We start from the raw sequence: 14195 nt of genomic DNA on the forward strand, positions 1-14195 counted from the left end.
AACAAAAATAAAAAAAAGAAATACATTTACTCATATAGATCATCATTCAAGGTTGTTTAAATTGTAAAATTTCCCCAAATTTACGACGAACTCTAGGAAACTTAAAGACATCCCATTTGCTTTGGGCTCGAGTTTCAACCTGAGGCCCTTGGAGAAACCGGTCAGTATTTCGGCAGCTAGTGTTCCCCCCCAAATCAGTTATAGGCCCATGGACAAGCCAAGCCAGGCCATATTTTGGCCAACTTGGGGTCCCTATGAATTTTACTGAAATTTGAAATTCTCTCTCTCTCTTACATGACAATAGCCATGCCTATGTTGAATGTTTAATTAAATGTATATTTTTTAAAAAAAATTACAAAATGTGTCACGTTTGGGAATATGTTTGAAAAAAAAATAAAACAGTGGTTTGAAAAAATTTTAAAATCCAAGTTTTCAAACCACATGTAATGGTGCATTTTTATAAACGTACAATTTTAAAAGTCAAAGCATTTACCATATTCTTAATTGCATTTTTTAAAATTTTGTTTTCATTAATTTGGTTTTGAAATCTTTTTTTTTTTTTTTTTGTTAACCATGCGTTTCGAAATTGCTAAACAAAAAAAAAAAAAAAAAAAGTCCTTACAAAACCCAATAGTTATCAAGGAAATGGTTTTTTTTCTTTTTTGGGAAAAGGTTGGTATGCATAGTACATGAGAAAGATGAAATAATGTTTCAAAATTCACAACCATTCATAATTGATTATACCATAAATAACCCTTGTGCTCAATTAGTGAAAGGGCCACCTACAATGGAATTATGATCATGAACAAAATAATATCCGGCTAGTTATATTTGAAGCATATTTTTGTCTCCTCAAAAAATAAAAAATAATAATAAAAATACCTCTCAAATATATTTAACTATATCTTCTTTCGTTTTATTTGAACCGATACTGGTACTAATACTGATATTGAAGATGATCCAATTCCTCCACAAAGAGATTCACTCCAGAGCTCATAGAAGTTTAGAAGTGTACAGTGTGACTAACATTTTGTAATTTTTACTGGGAGCCACCACAAAAGAAGGTTGACATAAGGAAGATGAAACTCTTGAAAAGAGGTATGGCCTTCACCACTTAACCCCCTTTATTCAACCATAAAAATGCACCTTCTCTTTATTAAGTCTAAGTACATTTTCTTATTATTCACTCTCTAAGTCGAGGATACTCTACTGACTCAAGTATTGGAGACTCTTTCATCAACCCCGGTCAACGCCACTCTAGTAGTTTTCTTGTCTTGCTGGTGACTTGACACCCCATCTAATACTCAAAAAATTTGCTTTTGCAATAATAGTTATAAAATTATCTTAACAAGATATATAATATTTAACTGACATAAATTTTCTCCAAACCAATCTGATTAAAATATTCTCCAACCCATTTTTTTTGACATATCCACACAAGAGGGGGACGGAGGATTCGAACTAGCGACCTCCGCTTCATGATGCATAATCCCCAACCGATTGAGCTACCCCTTAAGGATTCTCCAACTCATTTAAAATAGTATAAAGTGTCTATAAACATTTAAAAGGCACATTAAATTTAGTCTAAGGCAGTACAAATAAAAACCAAAGGGGAAATAATTTCCTTATGCGGCCTCTGCCTTTGGTAGCATATATATCACATGTGCCTAGAGTCACTCAAGTCCCACGGGAGGCATCCAAATGATTGACGGCATTGCCATGTTCTATATCATCTTTCCTTTTTTTTTAAATATATATATAAAATAAAAAAGCATATGCCTCCATTGTTGTACAATGAATCATCTATTAAATGTCTTTGTTCTTTTAATTTCTTGTGCCGGTGGCTGCAAACGCACCATATGTTTGTTGAATATAATTCAACGAGTAAATTTATTTATTTGGGGTGAAATTAAGGTAGGGTCTTCCACGTGTGTCAAAAAAATGGCTCATTCTATTATGGGCTAAAATGTTAAAATATTAACTAAATAATTAAATTCATCATTTATTTTTAACTTAACCTTTTGAGTTATAACCTTATATTAGAGTAAAAGTCTTTAGAGTGCGTTTGGGAATGCGTTTTAAAAAAAATAATTTGCGATTTTAAACCAAATCGCAACTTTAGGGTGTTTGGGATTGCGATTTTAAAAACGCAAATTTTAAAATCGCAAAAAAATCTGCAATTTTCATAAGCTGATTAGAGGGTGCTTATTTGAAAAAGTGCGAATTTAAAAACAAAATCACGATTTCTATTAAAAAGATATTTGGCGCAATAGTTACCTTTTTTAGAACAGAAATTACAAAAATACCAAGAATACCCACCTAAAATATATTAAAACTCTTATTATTATTTTTTTTCTTGATCCTCTCTGTCTTGTTCATCCTTATTGGTAATTTGGTCATAAAACCGCAATTATATGCTAATGTTATCCAAACACTCAATTGATAAAAAAAAATTACTTTTTAGTATGTTTTACCAAACGCCTGTGCGATTTTATAAAGTAACGATTTTAAAATGCAACTTTTAAAAACACAATTTTTAAAATCACACTTATTGAAATCGCACTCCCAAACGGGCCCTTAGTTGGAAACTTATTACAGTTGTTCACCTCTCATGTAAGAAGAAGTATCAAAATGTTAATTAAATAATTAGATTTATAATTTTTTTTTTATTAATTTAAGCTTTTAGAAACATGTGTTCCAATCTTTCACCAACTGCAGATTTTAAGATACCATATATATATATATATATATATTGAAGGACATGGGTCACATGGCCAAATTGGCCATTTGCCAGCCTTGCAAGTTGCATCAAAGCAATTAAGAACGTCTTTTTCTATCATGCCATGGTCCAAATAAATGCATACCAACTAGAAGGCATTGAGCCAAGGTAAAATTATTAAAGTCATTTCTTTAATTTATATGAGCGTAGTGTATTTTACTTATAAGATCCATTTTCTGTCATGCGAGAGAGAGAAAGAATAGAAAATGAGACACCCTCATTAAAAAAAAGAAAAGAAAAGAAATAACCTGTCAATGATTCATTTAGGAAAGATTACAAGTGTTGATTCATGATTTTTATGTTTCATGAATCATGATGAATATATTGTTATGCTATTTTTAAAAATTGAATAATATGACCCTATAAGTCTATATATATATATTATTAAATGCAATAAAAGAAACTCAAACCGTAAAAATAGAATCTTCCTATTTCACTTTACTCCCCACAAAATTTCTTCAAAAACAAAATGAAATTAAAGAGGGCCAGTCAAACAAAAAGAATCTCCTCCTCATTCCCGCGTGGTTGCTTCAAAGATTCCTCAGCTAGCTTTGATTTCAACGGCTATGATTTGACGGCTCTTAGAATTGCATTTTTCTTTTTGCAGCCGCAGTTGGAATTGCTCACAGCCTCACATCCATCCCCATCGCACAGTAGCGGCAACTACAAGTGGAGGGAGAGGTAGTTATAGGGTCCAACCGCATTGAGTGGCGAGGTGAACTTCCCCAAGTTGAGGAGCCAACCCCATCGTTTAGGGACTAGAAAGGAGAAGAAAGAAGGTACACTGGAGAAGCATAGAGAGTCATCAGTATTGGTTGACTATACTGTTTAACTTCTCTGAACTTTTGTACACGCGAATGGCCCAGGGGTCCTCATTCCTTATACGGATCTGATCTGTGGGGTTCGAGAGGCTGTAGACCTTTCTTTTAGAGGCAAAAAGTCTTTGGAAAGGTGGTGCGCACTCGGTCAAGAATCAAGATCCCTTGCACTTTTGGTATAATGCATCAAGATATTTGGTGTCCCTCCCCAAATCAAATTTGACATACTAAATTATTGATGTGATTGTGATTGTCATTTGAACCAACGAAAATCTGGCTAGTTGTTTGAATGACACTTAATCTTTTCGTTTTTTATTAAAAAAAAAAAAATCCTTAATTTGGGACCTACATACTCATTTAGATAGAGATCTCTTTTAATTAATTTATCATATTTGTCGTTAATTAGACGCACTCGATTGATTAGAAGAAGAAAAAAAGATTAGAAAATTCGACACTCAATTGACAGAGGGTCCTTAAAAGAGTTTATTTGCCCGAATAAAGTCTTATATTGTCTAAATGCCAGCTTGGATTATAGGTGATATGACACCCTATCAATTTAATTTAGTTTTATATTGAGAAAATAAATTGTTAACATGGAATATATGCGTGGATTATAAAAGTGGGTGTTAAGTCATAATACATTCATTTCTTACTAAGTGAGACTAGACTTTATTATAGGTGAATTCCAACAAACCCTTTCTTAGATAGAGCTCATGCAATTAAATTGCTATCACTATACTCCCTTAGATATATCGAATAGAAAATCTCAGTCATACTTTAGCTCAGCAGCTCATCGATTTTTCTCATATTTATTGAACAAATTGTTAACAATCTAAACAACAAATTATTGAAAATTTGAATCTTTTTGTATCGGTGACCACTTGGTGGCTCCGCAAGGGTGTACTACTTGTGAAACCTTAATCATGGCCACAAAAAATTAAAATAATGAAGTGTATCGAGACTTGTGGTCATGGTGAGACTTACAAAATCTCCACTTAGGCAGCCACACACATAGAAGGAGGGAGGGAGTGGGGGTAGGCGTAGGGGTCGGAGTAAGGATCGACTAAGGAGCTTTTAATTTCATTTTTTTCCCATCCTCCTTTTGCTAGGCAGTTTTGAGCCTTCTTAAGTGCTCAACAAAGGTACTGCTAAACCATTTTGAAGGGTGCCCGAAACAAGATATTTCAGTAAAAAAAGAGCCCACAAAATCGTACGTTGATTCGTTCGATCATCTTTACCAACGACAGACGCGTCTTGCGCAAATTGCTTGCACTACCAAGCAAAATCTAAACAATAATACACGTAATGCAAAAATATATAGTTTTAGTATTTTATTGTTATTAATTACTATGACTAAGTATAATTTTAATTGGAATCGAAACATATGATTAATTTATACCTATATATATATATATATATATATATATAAAAAAGAGACGTGTTTTAATTTCAACGAATTCAGTTCTAATTGAAACAATTTTTATGATAAACTACCCAACACGTAACATGTGCTGGATGGAGTTGGGTTACAATCACTGTCCTCTTAAAAAGAAAAGAAAATGTAAAGAGAAAGACCGTTTCAAAATATATATAGAGTTAACTTTTCATTGTTAAGAAGTTTGGGATTTCGTTTCTTAATTTTTTTTTTTTGGTCTAAATAAAAAATTTAAGAAACAACTCAAACACAAAAATGATTTTTATTTATATTACATTATAATATTTTTTATTCAAACAAAAAATAACCTCAAGAACACAATATGAACAAACATAGTCTCGATTCCTTGAGATATTTAGTGGGTTGTTTCTGAAAGAAAATGAGAATTTACGTCTCTTTGAGTTCCGTGGAGATCTTTCGGAGGTAAACAAAGATAGATCATGTTCTTGATCGTGGTAGCACGTGAAATATGACGAAGTAACAGTACTCTTGTTGAGCGAAGATTCAAGGGCAAACACTGAATTGTCAAATGTTGGATTCGTACCAGAAACGTCTTATCATAGCTAGGTTGGATAGTGGGTTTAGATGTTTCGCACTAAGCAATTGATTCTATTTTTGTTCCAGCATTCATTTTTTTCAAAGTAATTAAAAAGATATGCAGGAAATGGAGAATAGTTGCATGGAACATGCAAAATAGAAAACAATGGATCCTCAACATAAGAATTAATATGTCGTGCCGTCTCTTCCAAAGGGAAACTTGGCAAACATAATCATTGTAATCGTTTACAATGTGCCATTTTTAATTGCCCATTTTATTTTCTTCCCAAGACTTATATTAAGGAATTTAATTACACCATTGCCGGCCATGGCCAACTCGGGCTCTATATAAACCCACGGGATACATTATTAGCTGCATTCCAATCCTTCCCTTCATTTCTCTCACCCACATTTGAAGAGTCAGCCAAATCGTTCCCTTAATTAAGTCTCTGTCATGGCTGCCACCTTCAAGCTCATTTACACCAGTGCTTTTCTTCTTGCACTACTCTTTTCTCATGGAATTATTTCCACTGAGGAAAGGCAGCTGAAGACCCAAATAAGCAAGAAATGTAGTCTGAACGTTTGTGAGAACAACGCGAGAGAAATGGGAAGGAACCTGCGCCGTGGCATTTTAGATGATGATCAAGTTCGAAGCCCTGGTGTTAGCACTGTTGAAGCAAGCAGTACTGATGATTTCCGTCCCACTGAACCAGGCCACAGCCCCGGTGCTGGCCATGCTAAAGGGCCTCGAAGCGCAGATCCAAACCAGTAGATTCATATATTACGTGCATGATTACTACATAATATTGTTCATAAAAATAAGTCATGATCAAGTACTAGTAGTGCTGTCTAATATTGTGGATTATTTAGATATTTGGATTTGGTTTGCTTTATCATGCATGCATGATGCTTATGATGTATGTCCTAGCTCCTCGTTAATGTATTTGTAATATATTGATCCATGGTATCAATCAATTGAAATATATATATATTGGATTTGCGTAATATTAATGTATAATAGTTCTAGTAAAGTACATGGTGCTCGGATCGAGTATAATTAATTAATTAAAGAGATATGAAAAAATTACATTTACTCTCTCAAATAATTACAGATTAATTTGCCAAAATTTATAATGTATCCAATCGATTTATCAAACCGTTTCAGTTATTCCCTTCGTTAATTAGGATTATATATAGCTTGAGTCATTATTAAACCCTATGGGCCGGCCTATAGGTACCAACAACTCCTGAAATCATAAGAACCAACTTGTGTTATACTTAATTGTTCAAATGATTGACAATCAATTGAACGATCTTGACCTCCATGATCAATATTAAAATATTCCTTAAAATTATATTAATTATCAAATCTTAATTGGGTTCCAACTATCTAATAAGATTAAAAAAATTTGACAGCAACGTTGGCACTATATTCTGTCGTACGTCACCCATAGTGCTTATTACTTCTAAAGAGAGAATGGGTTTGGCTATATAATTTCTTTCAATTAAAGGCTCACTCCTAGATAATTTGATTTTGGACAGTAGCTGGCCCCTTGGAATACTTTGTCATGACAATTTCCTTACATTTTTACTTAAAAATTAAAATAAATGATTGAGATTTGCACTATATATCGGCATTTATCATGGTAAAAATGTAGTAAATACTAAAATAATAAATGTTGGGTTGGTAAGAGCTATATAATTAAGGAAATAAATTATAACTTTCTAAAGTTTTGGGGACATTTAAATTGTTTAGTAGTTGGAGAGGGATAACTCTAGATTTCCTAATTAAAAGATTATCACCCAAATAAGTTTTAAGATGTACGTAATATATTACTTTAATTATGAAAAATAAGTTTTTATAAAATATCTTCCAAAATACAAAATGAAAGATTTTGTTGGTTATTTTCAAGTTGTGTCTTTTAATGCTTCTCTTAAGCTACCTTTTCAAGCGCAAAAGCATTGCCATTTGTAGTTGCAAGACGAAATTCACAAGAATTAATTATGGAACTCTTGGTTAAGGAAGCAACGTCTTGCCGTTTGGGGGTCACGGATTAAAGGACAGGACAACGTTGGTGTCAATATTCCACATGATATATTTATCATGCACGTCCACTAGTAATTAATTCAATCGATAATAAATTTAATTATTTACTTAATCATTTAATTCTAACATAATGAAAATTCAAAAACAACACCCATTCACTGCCTCTTCACTTTAAACCACCTCAATAATCATTTAATCATTTTATTTATTTATGTGATATGGTCCATCATCATATCTATATAGTATTTGGTACATAAGAATTGGACCGAATCACCCCTCCTGCAGTGAGAAGGAATGTGAAATTAAAAAAATTAAAAGTCGAATTTAAAAACTCAAGAAGTAAATTAAAATTACGCAAACACTCACCTAATTTTTATAATAATTATACTTGGCTTTAGAACTCGTAGGAGATTGACAGCCTTAAATAGTCACTTGAAATTGCAAACGATGACGCGGATTCGTGAGGTAAAAGTGGAAAACTAACTGCCAGCGCTACTAATAAAAATTCTAAGAAGAAATCCGAAAATAAGAGAAAAATATATATCTAAAGGAGGGGGCAAAACCAAGGCGAGAGCTGGCGGCGGATCCACGAGAGAGTCCAAAGCAAAGAGAACCCAAGAATAGCAATGTATTATGTTATGTATATCACAGTTTACGAATCCAACGGACACCATCAACCCTTGCCGCCTAATCCAACGGTTCACAACTACAACCGCGTCCATCACCCTCAAAATAAATCCTCCTCTTAGACCCTAAACCGTACACCCTTCTTCTGTCTCTCTCGAATCTCGGCTATATTGGTTATTGAATCTGAATCTTTGTTTTACGTTTATACAGTGAGTGATTGAAAGAGAGAGAGAGAGAGAGATAAGATGCAATCGAACGGCTCTGATTCGAAGCCGCAGGAGGTGGAGAAGCACAATCAACGGCCACAGCAGCATCAGGCGCAGCCGCCGCAGTCTCAGTGGGGGCCGGCGGTACAGTATCGGGCGGCGGCGATGGTAATGCAGCACCAGATGATGCCACCTCAGCATTACGGACCTCCGCCGCCTCCTCCTCCGCCGCCGCACTACGTGCCATACCACCCGTACCAGCAGCGTGTGCAGGTACAACACCAACATCCGCAGCAGCAGGGATCTGACGGCGGAGAGAATAAGACGATCTGGGTCGGCGATTTGCACCATTGGATGGACGAGAATTACCTCCACAGTTGCTTCGCTTCCACCGGCGAGGTCCGTATATGCTCTCTTTTTTTTCTTTATCGCATACGTAGCATAGACGTGTATTCGTACAAGCATACACGTTCGTATTTGCGTATATGCATGAATCTGGAATTGTTTGTGGACCTATTCGTGGGATTTGATGCATATATATTGGAAGCTTTTTATGTTAATGTTTTGGGCAAGGTGTTATTTTTTGGAGTGGATTGTGTGACATTGTTGGTTTAGGTTATGTATGTGAACGTTGTATTATATATGGACAAAGGTGAAAAACGGTATCTTTATTTTTTCGGCAATGGTAGCGCATGTAGAGGAATTTGTGGTTTATACTTGAATGAGGTAAAGAATAGGGAGTTTGGCTTGTATCCTGTTATTCAATAACAGGACATCATCTGTTATTGAATATCAAGGGTCAGGACATTTCTAAGCATTAAATGTGTTAATGCCCTGCTATTAAATAATAGGATACAAGCCAAACTCAAGAACAGGGAAATTGGTGCGAAGATGGAGTTATTGGCTAAAAAAAGAAAAAAGAGAAAGTTTCGCCAGTTGATTCTATAATGCTTGATATATCTGGCGCTTCCTCGTAGCATGGTGTCCATGGGGATAGAGGGTTGAAGCTTCCTAAATTGCTTTTACCACATAGAATGCGTGTTAGCATCTAAGCTGGATTGCACTAGGCCCTCCCTCATTTGTTGTTTTGAGGCACCAATAAATAGCAATATGGTAATGGTGCCAGGAATTGAGAGAAACTTTTGGCCTGGCTAAGGATTGGAAGTTAGGAAGCCATTGGAAACAATCCTTTTATGATAGGATTTTGGAAATATGCTTATCAATAAACGATTTTGGAAATATGCTTATCAATAAACGATTTTGGAAATATGCTTATCAAAAAACGATTTAGGATTTTGAAAATACAAAAATTGAGGTCAAATTACTGTGCGCGTGTGAGATAAGTAATTTGAACTCAATATTTGTATTTTCAAAATCGTTTTTTGTGCTTGCAAGCCACACATGCATGCGTGTGTTTGTACAGGTGTGTGTGTGTGTGTGGCTGCTGTGCATGTGTGTAAAGTTTGTGCCGATTTATCATGACCCTTCAATTATCTTTTGGGAAAAATAATCTTTTCAGCTGGAATTTACTTCTAAAAAAAGCATTGTAATTGTTGCCATCAAAATAGATGACCACTTAGAACAATTGCCACATATTGCTTTTGTCTGTTTAGTTGGTTTCTATGTCGTCTAAACTTTTGTTATTTTTCATGCAGATCGCCTCCATTAAGGTTATTCGCAATAAACATACTGGTTTATCAGAGGGCTATGGGTTTGTGGAATTTTTTTCACATACAATAGCTGAAAAAGTTTTACAAACTTATGCTGGCATTTTGATGCCTAACACTGAACAGCCCTTCCGTCTGAACTGGGCAACATTTAGCACGGGTGAAAAGCGTTCGGATAATGTTCCCGATCTCTCTATTTTTGTTGGAGATTTAGCCGCAGATGTTACAGATAGCTTATTGCAAGAAACTTTTGCTAGTAAATATCCATCTGTCAAAGCTGCAAAAGTTGTTTTTGATGCCAATACTGGCCGTTCAAAGGGTTATGGTTTTGTGAGGTTTGGAGATGACAATGAGAGATCACAGGCCCTTACTGAAATGAATGGTGTTTATTGTTCAAGCAGGCCTATGCGCATTGGTGCTGCAACACCCAGGAAGTCATCTGGATATCAACAATCACAAGGTACCTAATTATATTCTAGTAGCTTCCATTATAAGAAGTTTAAGTTGTTATTTTGGTTCTTTGGTTTTTTATGTTAATATAGAAATATTTATTTTCACCATTCAAATACTGTGTTTTCCTCACTTTTGTTTCTATGAGAAGTAAAGCTGTTGCAGTACTTGATACCTTCATACTGGTAGGACTTCTATGTATTTTTCAGTAACTGTCATTTTCCTCAGATTACTTGTTCTGCTCTCTCTCTCTCTCTCTCTCTCTCTCTCTCACACACACACACACACACACACGGACAAGTTTTTAAGGATCCTCTGCAATGTTTCATCTAAAGACAATTTTTATTGTGGGCGTCTTGAATCTCACCATCTCATATGTGCAGCTGCTATTTCCAGCTTTGATCTATGTGACAGTGAAATCTGTCTCTGATCCTTTCCTCTCCCTTTAAATGCCTTTCCCACGTTACTTGTGCTACAACTTTGAGATGGCTGTTCTATCTCTCTGTTTTTATGTCTTTTCTTTCCAAACTTTGCAGCTGATGGAATTCCAATCTATAGCTTGAATGAATGTTCTACCAGCACTGGTTTTGATGTGACCACAGTTAAGACTTTGGTTGTATGAATATACAGAATCTAGATTTTTAAAAGAGTAGCTTTGTCACAGGATTGAGGTGTTAGCTTTATGTTTTTTCTCATCTTTCCTCATCAACAAACTTTTACAAATGCCACGTTATTTTTAATGGAGCCACTTGGGTTTTGCCATTTTTTCCTTCTTTGTAGTTTTTCAGTTACAACCCCTGATAATTTATTATTTACTTCTATCTGAACATTATATCATCTTAATTTGTATTACTTTTCTGCCTTTTTTGTTCTTTTGAACCTTTTGGTGTCAGCTGATATTTTTTGTACTTCATGTGGTGCATTTTCCCTGCCTCATGTCATAGCTACTAGCTCGAATCTAACTAGTGGAGCAGTTGTATTCTTCTTACTCTTTTATTCAGCACATTTAGAAATATATTCATTAAGAAATCATGTAAAGGGAACAAATCCCAATATGTTGAATGATAATTGAATGACCATTGCAATAATAAAAAGATTCTAGTGTTAGTTTCTGTTCCTTATAGGAGGGACTTGATATTGAAGGAGCCTTGTGTATCATTAAGATTGTTTTTTGATTTATGAGTAGTCAACTAGGCTTTAATGTTTTCTTTTGCTGTTGTATAATGAGTTTCATCATAAAATCTTTAGCAGAGAGAGAAAAAGGAAGGTGTGGGGTGGTAAGGGGAAGTAATCTATGTTGCATCGCTTTAGGATTCTCAGTAGTAAGATCATCAGTTTGTTGCATAACGTCTCATTGCTTGATGTCAACTAGTAAATAAAACATGCCTTATTGGTCCAAGGTCTCCTGTGCATGACCCAAAATCAGATCATTATGGGGTTTTGTGATTAGGTTCTATGTGGACATATGTCTTCAATGCGAAAATTCAAAGAATAGTTGTATCTGAGGATCTCTTCCTTAAATTTTTATTTCTTTCTAATTTCCTGCCAACCAAGTTGTTTCTCCAAAAAACATATTCTTCCTTCTTTATTAAATTTATAGTTGGATGACTGCTACTAGTTGTTTTTCTTCTGTAATTTGTTTCTTGAACTTTTAAAATTTAAGAAGCTAGCGGTTTTCTTTTTTACTTTGGGTGTACTCTCTTGTATACCACCCATTTATTAGGATTGCATCCCTTCGTCCTCTCTTTCTGATACATATGTACTCATGAAAAAAAAAAGGTTGCTCATAGTAGGTTCAAAACATGGTTTGAAGCATCAAGGGAGCTATCCTTATGTAACCATGGATTATAACTTTGACATTGCACATTTAAATATGTGCTTTAATTTTTCTTGGTTTTGGTAGGTGGATATGCCTCAAATGGTACGCCAGCACACCAGTCTGACAGGGATTCGACAAACACAACAGTGAGTTTCATCTTCTTCATGTGGTTGTGGTTTTAAGTTATAGCCATTGGGAGCTTTCCCTTCTTTACTTCGCTAAACCAAATTTTATGTTAGATATTTGTTGGAGGCCTTGATCCTAATGTCACCGATGAAGACCTCAAGCAGCCTTTCTCACAGTATGGTGAGATAGTCTCTGTTAAAATACCTGTTGGAAAAGGGTGTGGATTTGTAATGTTTGCTAACAGGTAGAGTTTCTAACCGTAACTATTTTTTGTCATATCAAGAGATGGTACATCAAAACTTTTCTAATGAGTTGTAACTATACCGGTTCCTCCTCCTCGTGTAAGAACAGGATAAAGGATATGATTGGGGATTTAGGACTAATTGGGCGTGTGTAACTCACTGATAGGGTAAAAAAAGGGTGTGTATATTAAAATTTTATCTTGTTTCTTATTGAGCAGAAATAATGCAGAGGAGGCATTGCAGAAACTGAATGGCACAGTAATTGGTAAGCAAACAGTGCGGCTTTCATGGGGTCGCAATCCCGCAAATAAGCAGGTAGTCCTCCCCCCTGCCCAAAAGAAAAGTCCCTTACTCCCACTACCTTTTGATGTTTGGGTGCGTTTGGAAACAACTTTTGGGGATTTAATGAACAATGTTTCATCATGCAATTAAGTTGGGGTGTACTGTTAACAGTCATTAATCCGTTTTGCTTGAATCATTGTTCATGTAAATTCTAAACAAAGCAATTGCTATCTGCTTTTCTCAGGAAGTATATAGTCATTTTCTTTCATGGTGGTTCCATAGAATATGAATTTTTATAGCTGTAGAAGTCTTTTGCAATGACCTGCAAAAGCTATTCATCTTGTTCATATTATCTTGCTCAAAAATTCTGATTTCTTGTCAGTTTATTTTTCTTAATTGGTTCTTTTTGGGATCTGGCAGTCTAGAGCAGATTTTGGCTACCAATGGAATGGGGCGTACTATGGAGGGCAGCTTTATGATGGTTATGGATATGCTCTGCCCCTACCTCATGACCCAAGCATGTACGCTGCTGCATATGGGGCTTACCCTGTTTATGGCAACCACCAACAACAAGTAAGCTGAAGGAACTGCACTTGTAGTTCTAGAAATTAGACAGTATCACGCTAGACTGGGCAAAATTTGCCCAATTTCTCTGTAACTTGGTTGGTTCTGTAGAATTCTTAAGAATCCCTCCAATTGTGGAGTGGAACTGAATTTTGACAGCCTGAAGTAATTTTTTAGGGATTTGATTAAATTATTTTTTAAGAATCACGGGACATAAATGAGAAACTTATTTGTTGGATATTCTCTCGACTCTCTCGAGTTTGTGTGTTGTTGGAGGGGGGTATTTGATGCAGAAAAGTTGCATTGTTTAACCTACTATCATGTAGTGTTTTTCTTTTTTTGACCAGCCATCTGCAGTCTAAATAAGCTACAATGGTTCCTCCCTCCTCTAAGGTCCGAATCCAATAAAGATGCTTACAGATTGGAGCTACGACTACACCACCTCCAAATAGAAGAATAATCTGTCAAAGAGATCCTCTTTGAAACGTCCGTTGATACCAAATCAACAAACCCAATTCCAGCAGAAGATAAAAACCACCCAAATGCCCATTCAAGCAAAGGTTTGAATTTCATTAACAAAAGTATGTTTGAAAATG

At 35.2% G+C, this 14195-nt stretch overlaps 2 protein-coding genes across 2 annotated transcripts; both read left to right on the forward strand.

The window, feature by feature from the left end:
- Window positions 1-5971: 5971 nt before the first annotated feature.
- Window positions 5972-6563, forward strand: LOC132185911 (precursor of CEP1). The gene has a single exon (XM_059599724.1). It carries the CDS (start codon window positions 6024-6026, stop codon window positions 6339-6341), a length of 318 nt encoding a protein of 105 aa, XP_059455707.1. The 5' UTR covers window positions 5972-6023; the 3' UTR covers window positions 6342-6563.
- A 1611-nt stretch (window positions 6564-8174) lies between these two features.
- Window positions 8175-13848, forward strand: LOC132184312 (polyadenylate-binding protein RBP47-like). Its single transcript, XM_059597893.1, has 6 exons — window positions 8175-8848; window positions 10105-10576; window positions 12470-12531; window positions 12625-12755; window positions 12972-13068; window positions 13456-13848. Exons 1-6 carry the CDS (start codon window positions 8489-8491, stop codon window positions 13615-13617), a joined length of 1284 nt encoding a protein of 427 aa, XP_059453876.1. The 5' UTR covers window positions 8175-8488; the 3' UTR covers window positions 13618-13848.
- Window positions 13849-14195: the final 347 nt, after the last annotated feature.

This window comes from Corylus avellana, chromosome ca6, assembly GCF_901000735.1.
Source record: "Corylus avellana chromosome ca6, CavTom2PMs-1.0".
Lineage (NCBI taxonomy): Eukaryota > Viridiplantae > Streptophyta > Magnoliopsida > Fagales > Betulaceae > Corylus > Corylus avellana.

What these genes read in the sequence shown, in the direction of transcription:
- LOC132185911 (XM_059599724.1), top strand. Translation starts at nt 6,024, where the DNA reads ATGGCTGCCACCTTCAAGCTCATTTACACCAGTGCTTTTCTTCTTGCA.
- LOC132184312 (XM_059597893.1), top strand. Translation starts at nt 8,489, where the DNA reads ATGCAATCGAACGGCTCTGATTCGAAGCCGCAGGAGGTGGAGAAGCAC. An exon ending in GCTTCGCTTCCACCGGCGAG is followed by an intron (nt 8,849 to 10,104) that starts GTCCGTATATGC and finishes TTTTTCATGCAG; the next exon opens with ATCGCCTCCATTAAGGTTAT. An exon ending in GCAATCCCGCAAATAAGCAG is followed by an intron (nt 13,069 to 13,455) that starts GTAGTCCTCCCC and finishes GGGATCTGGCAG; the next exon opens with TCTAGAGCAGATTTTGGCTA.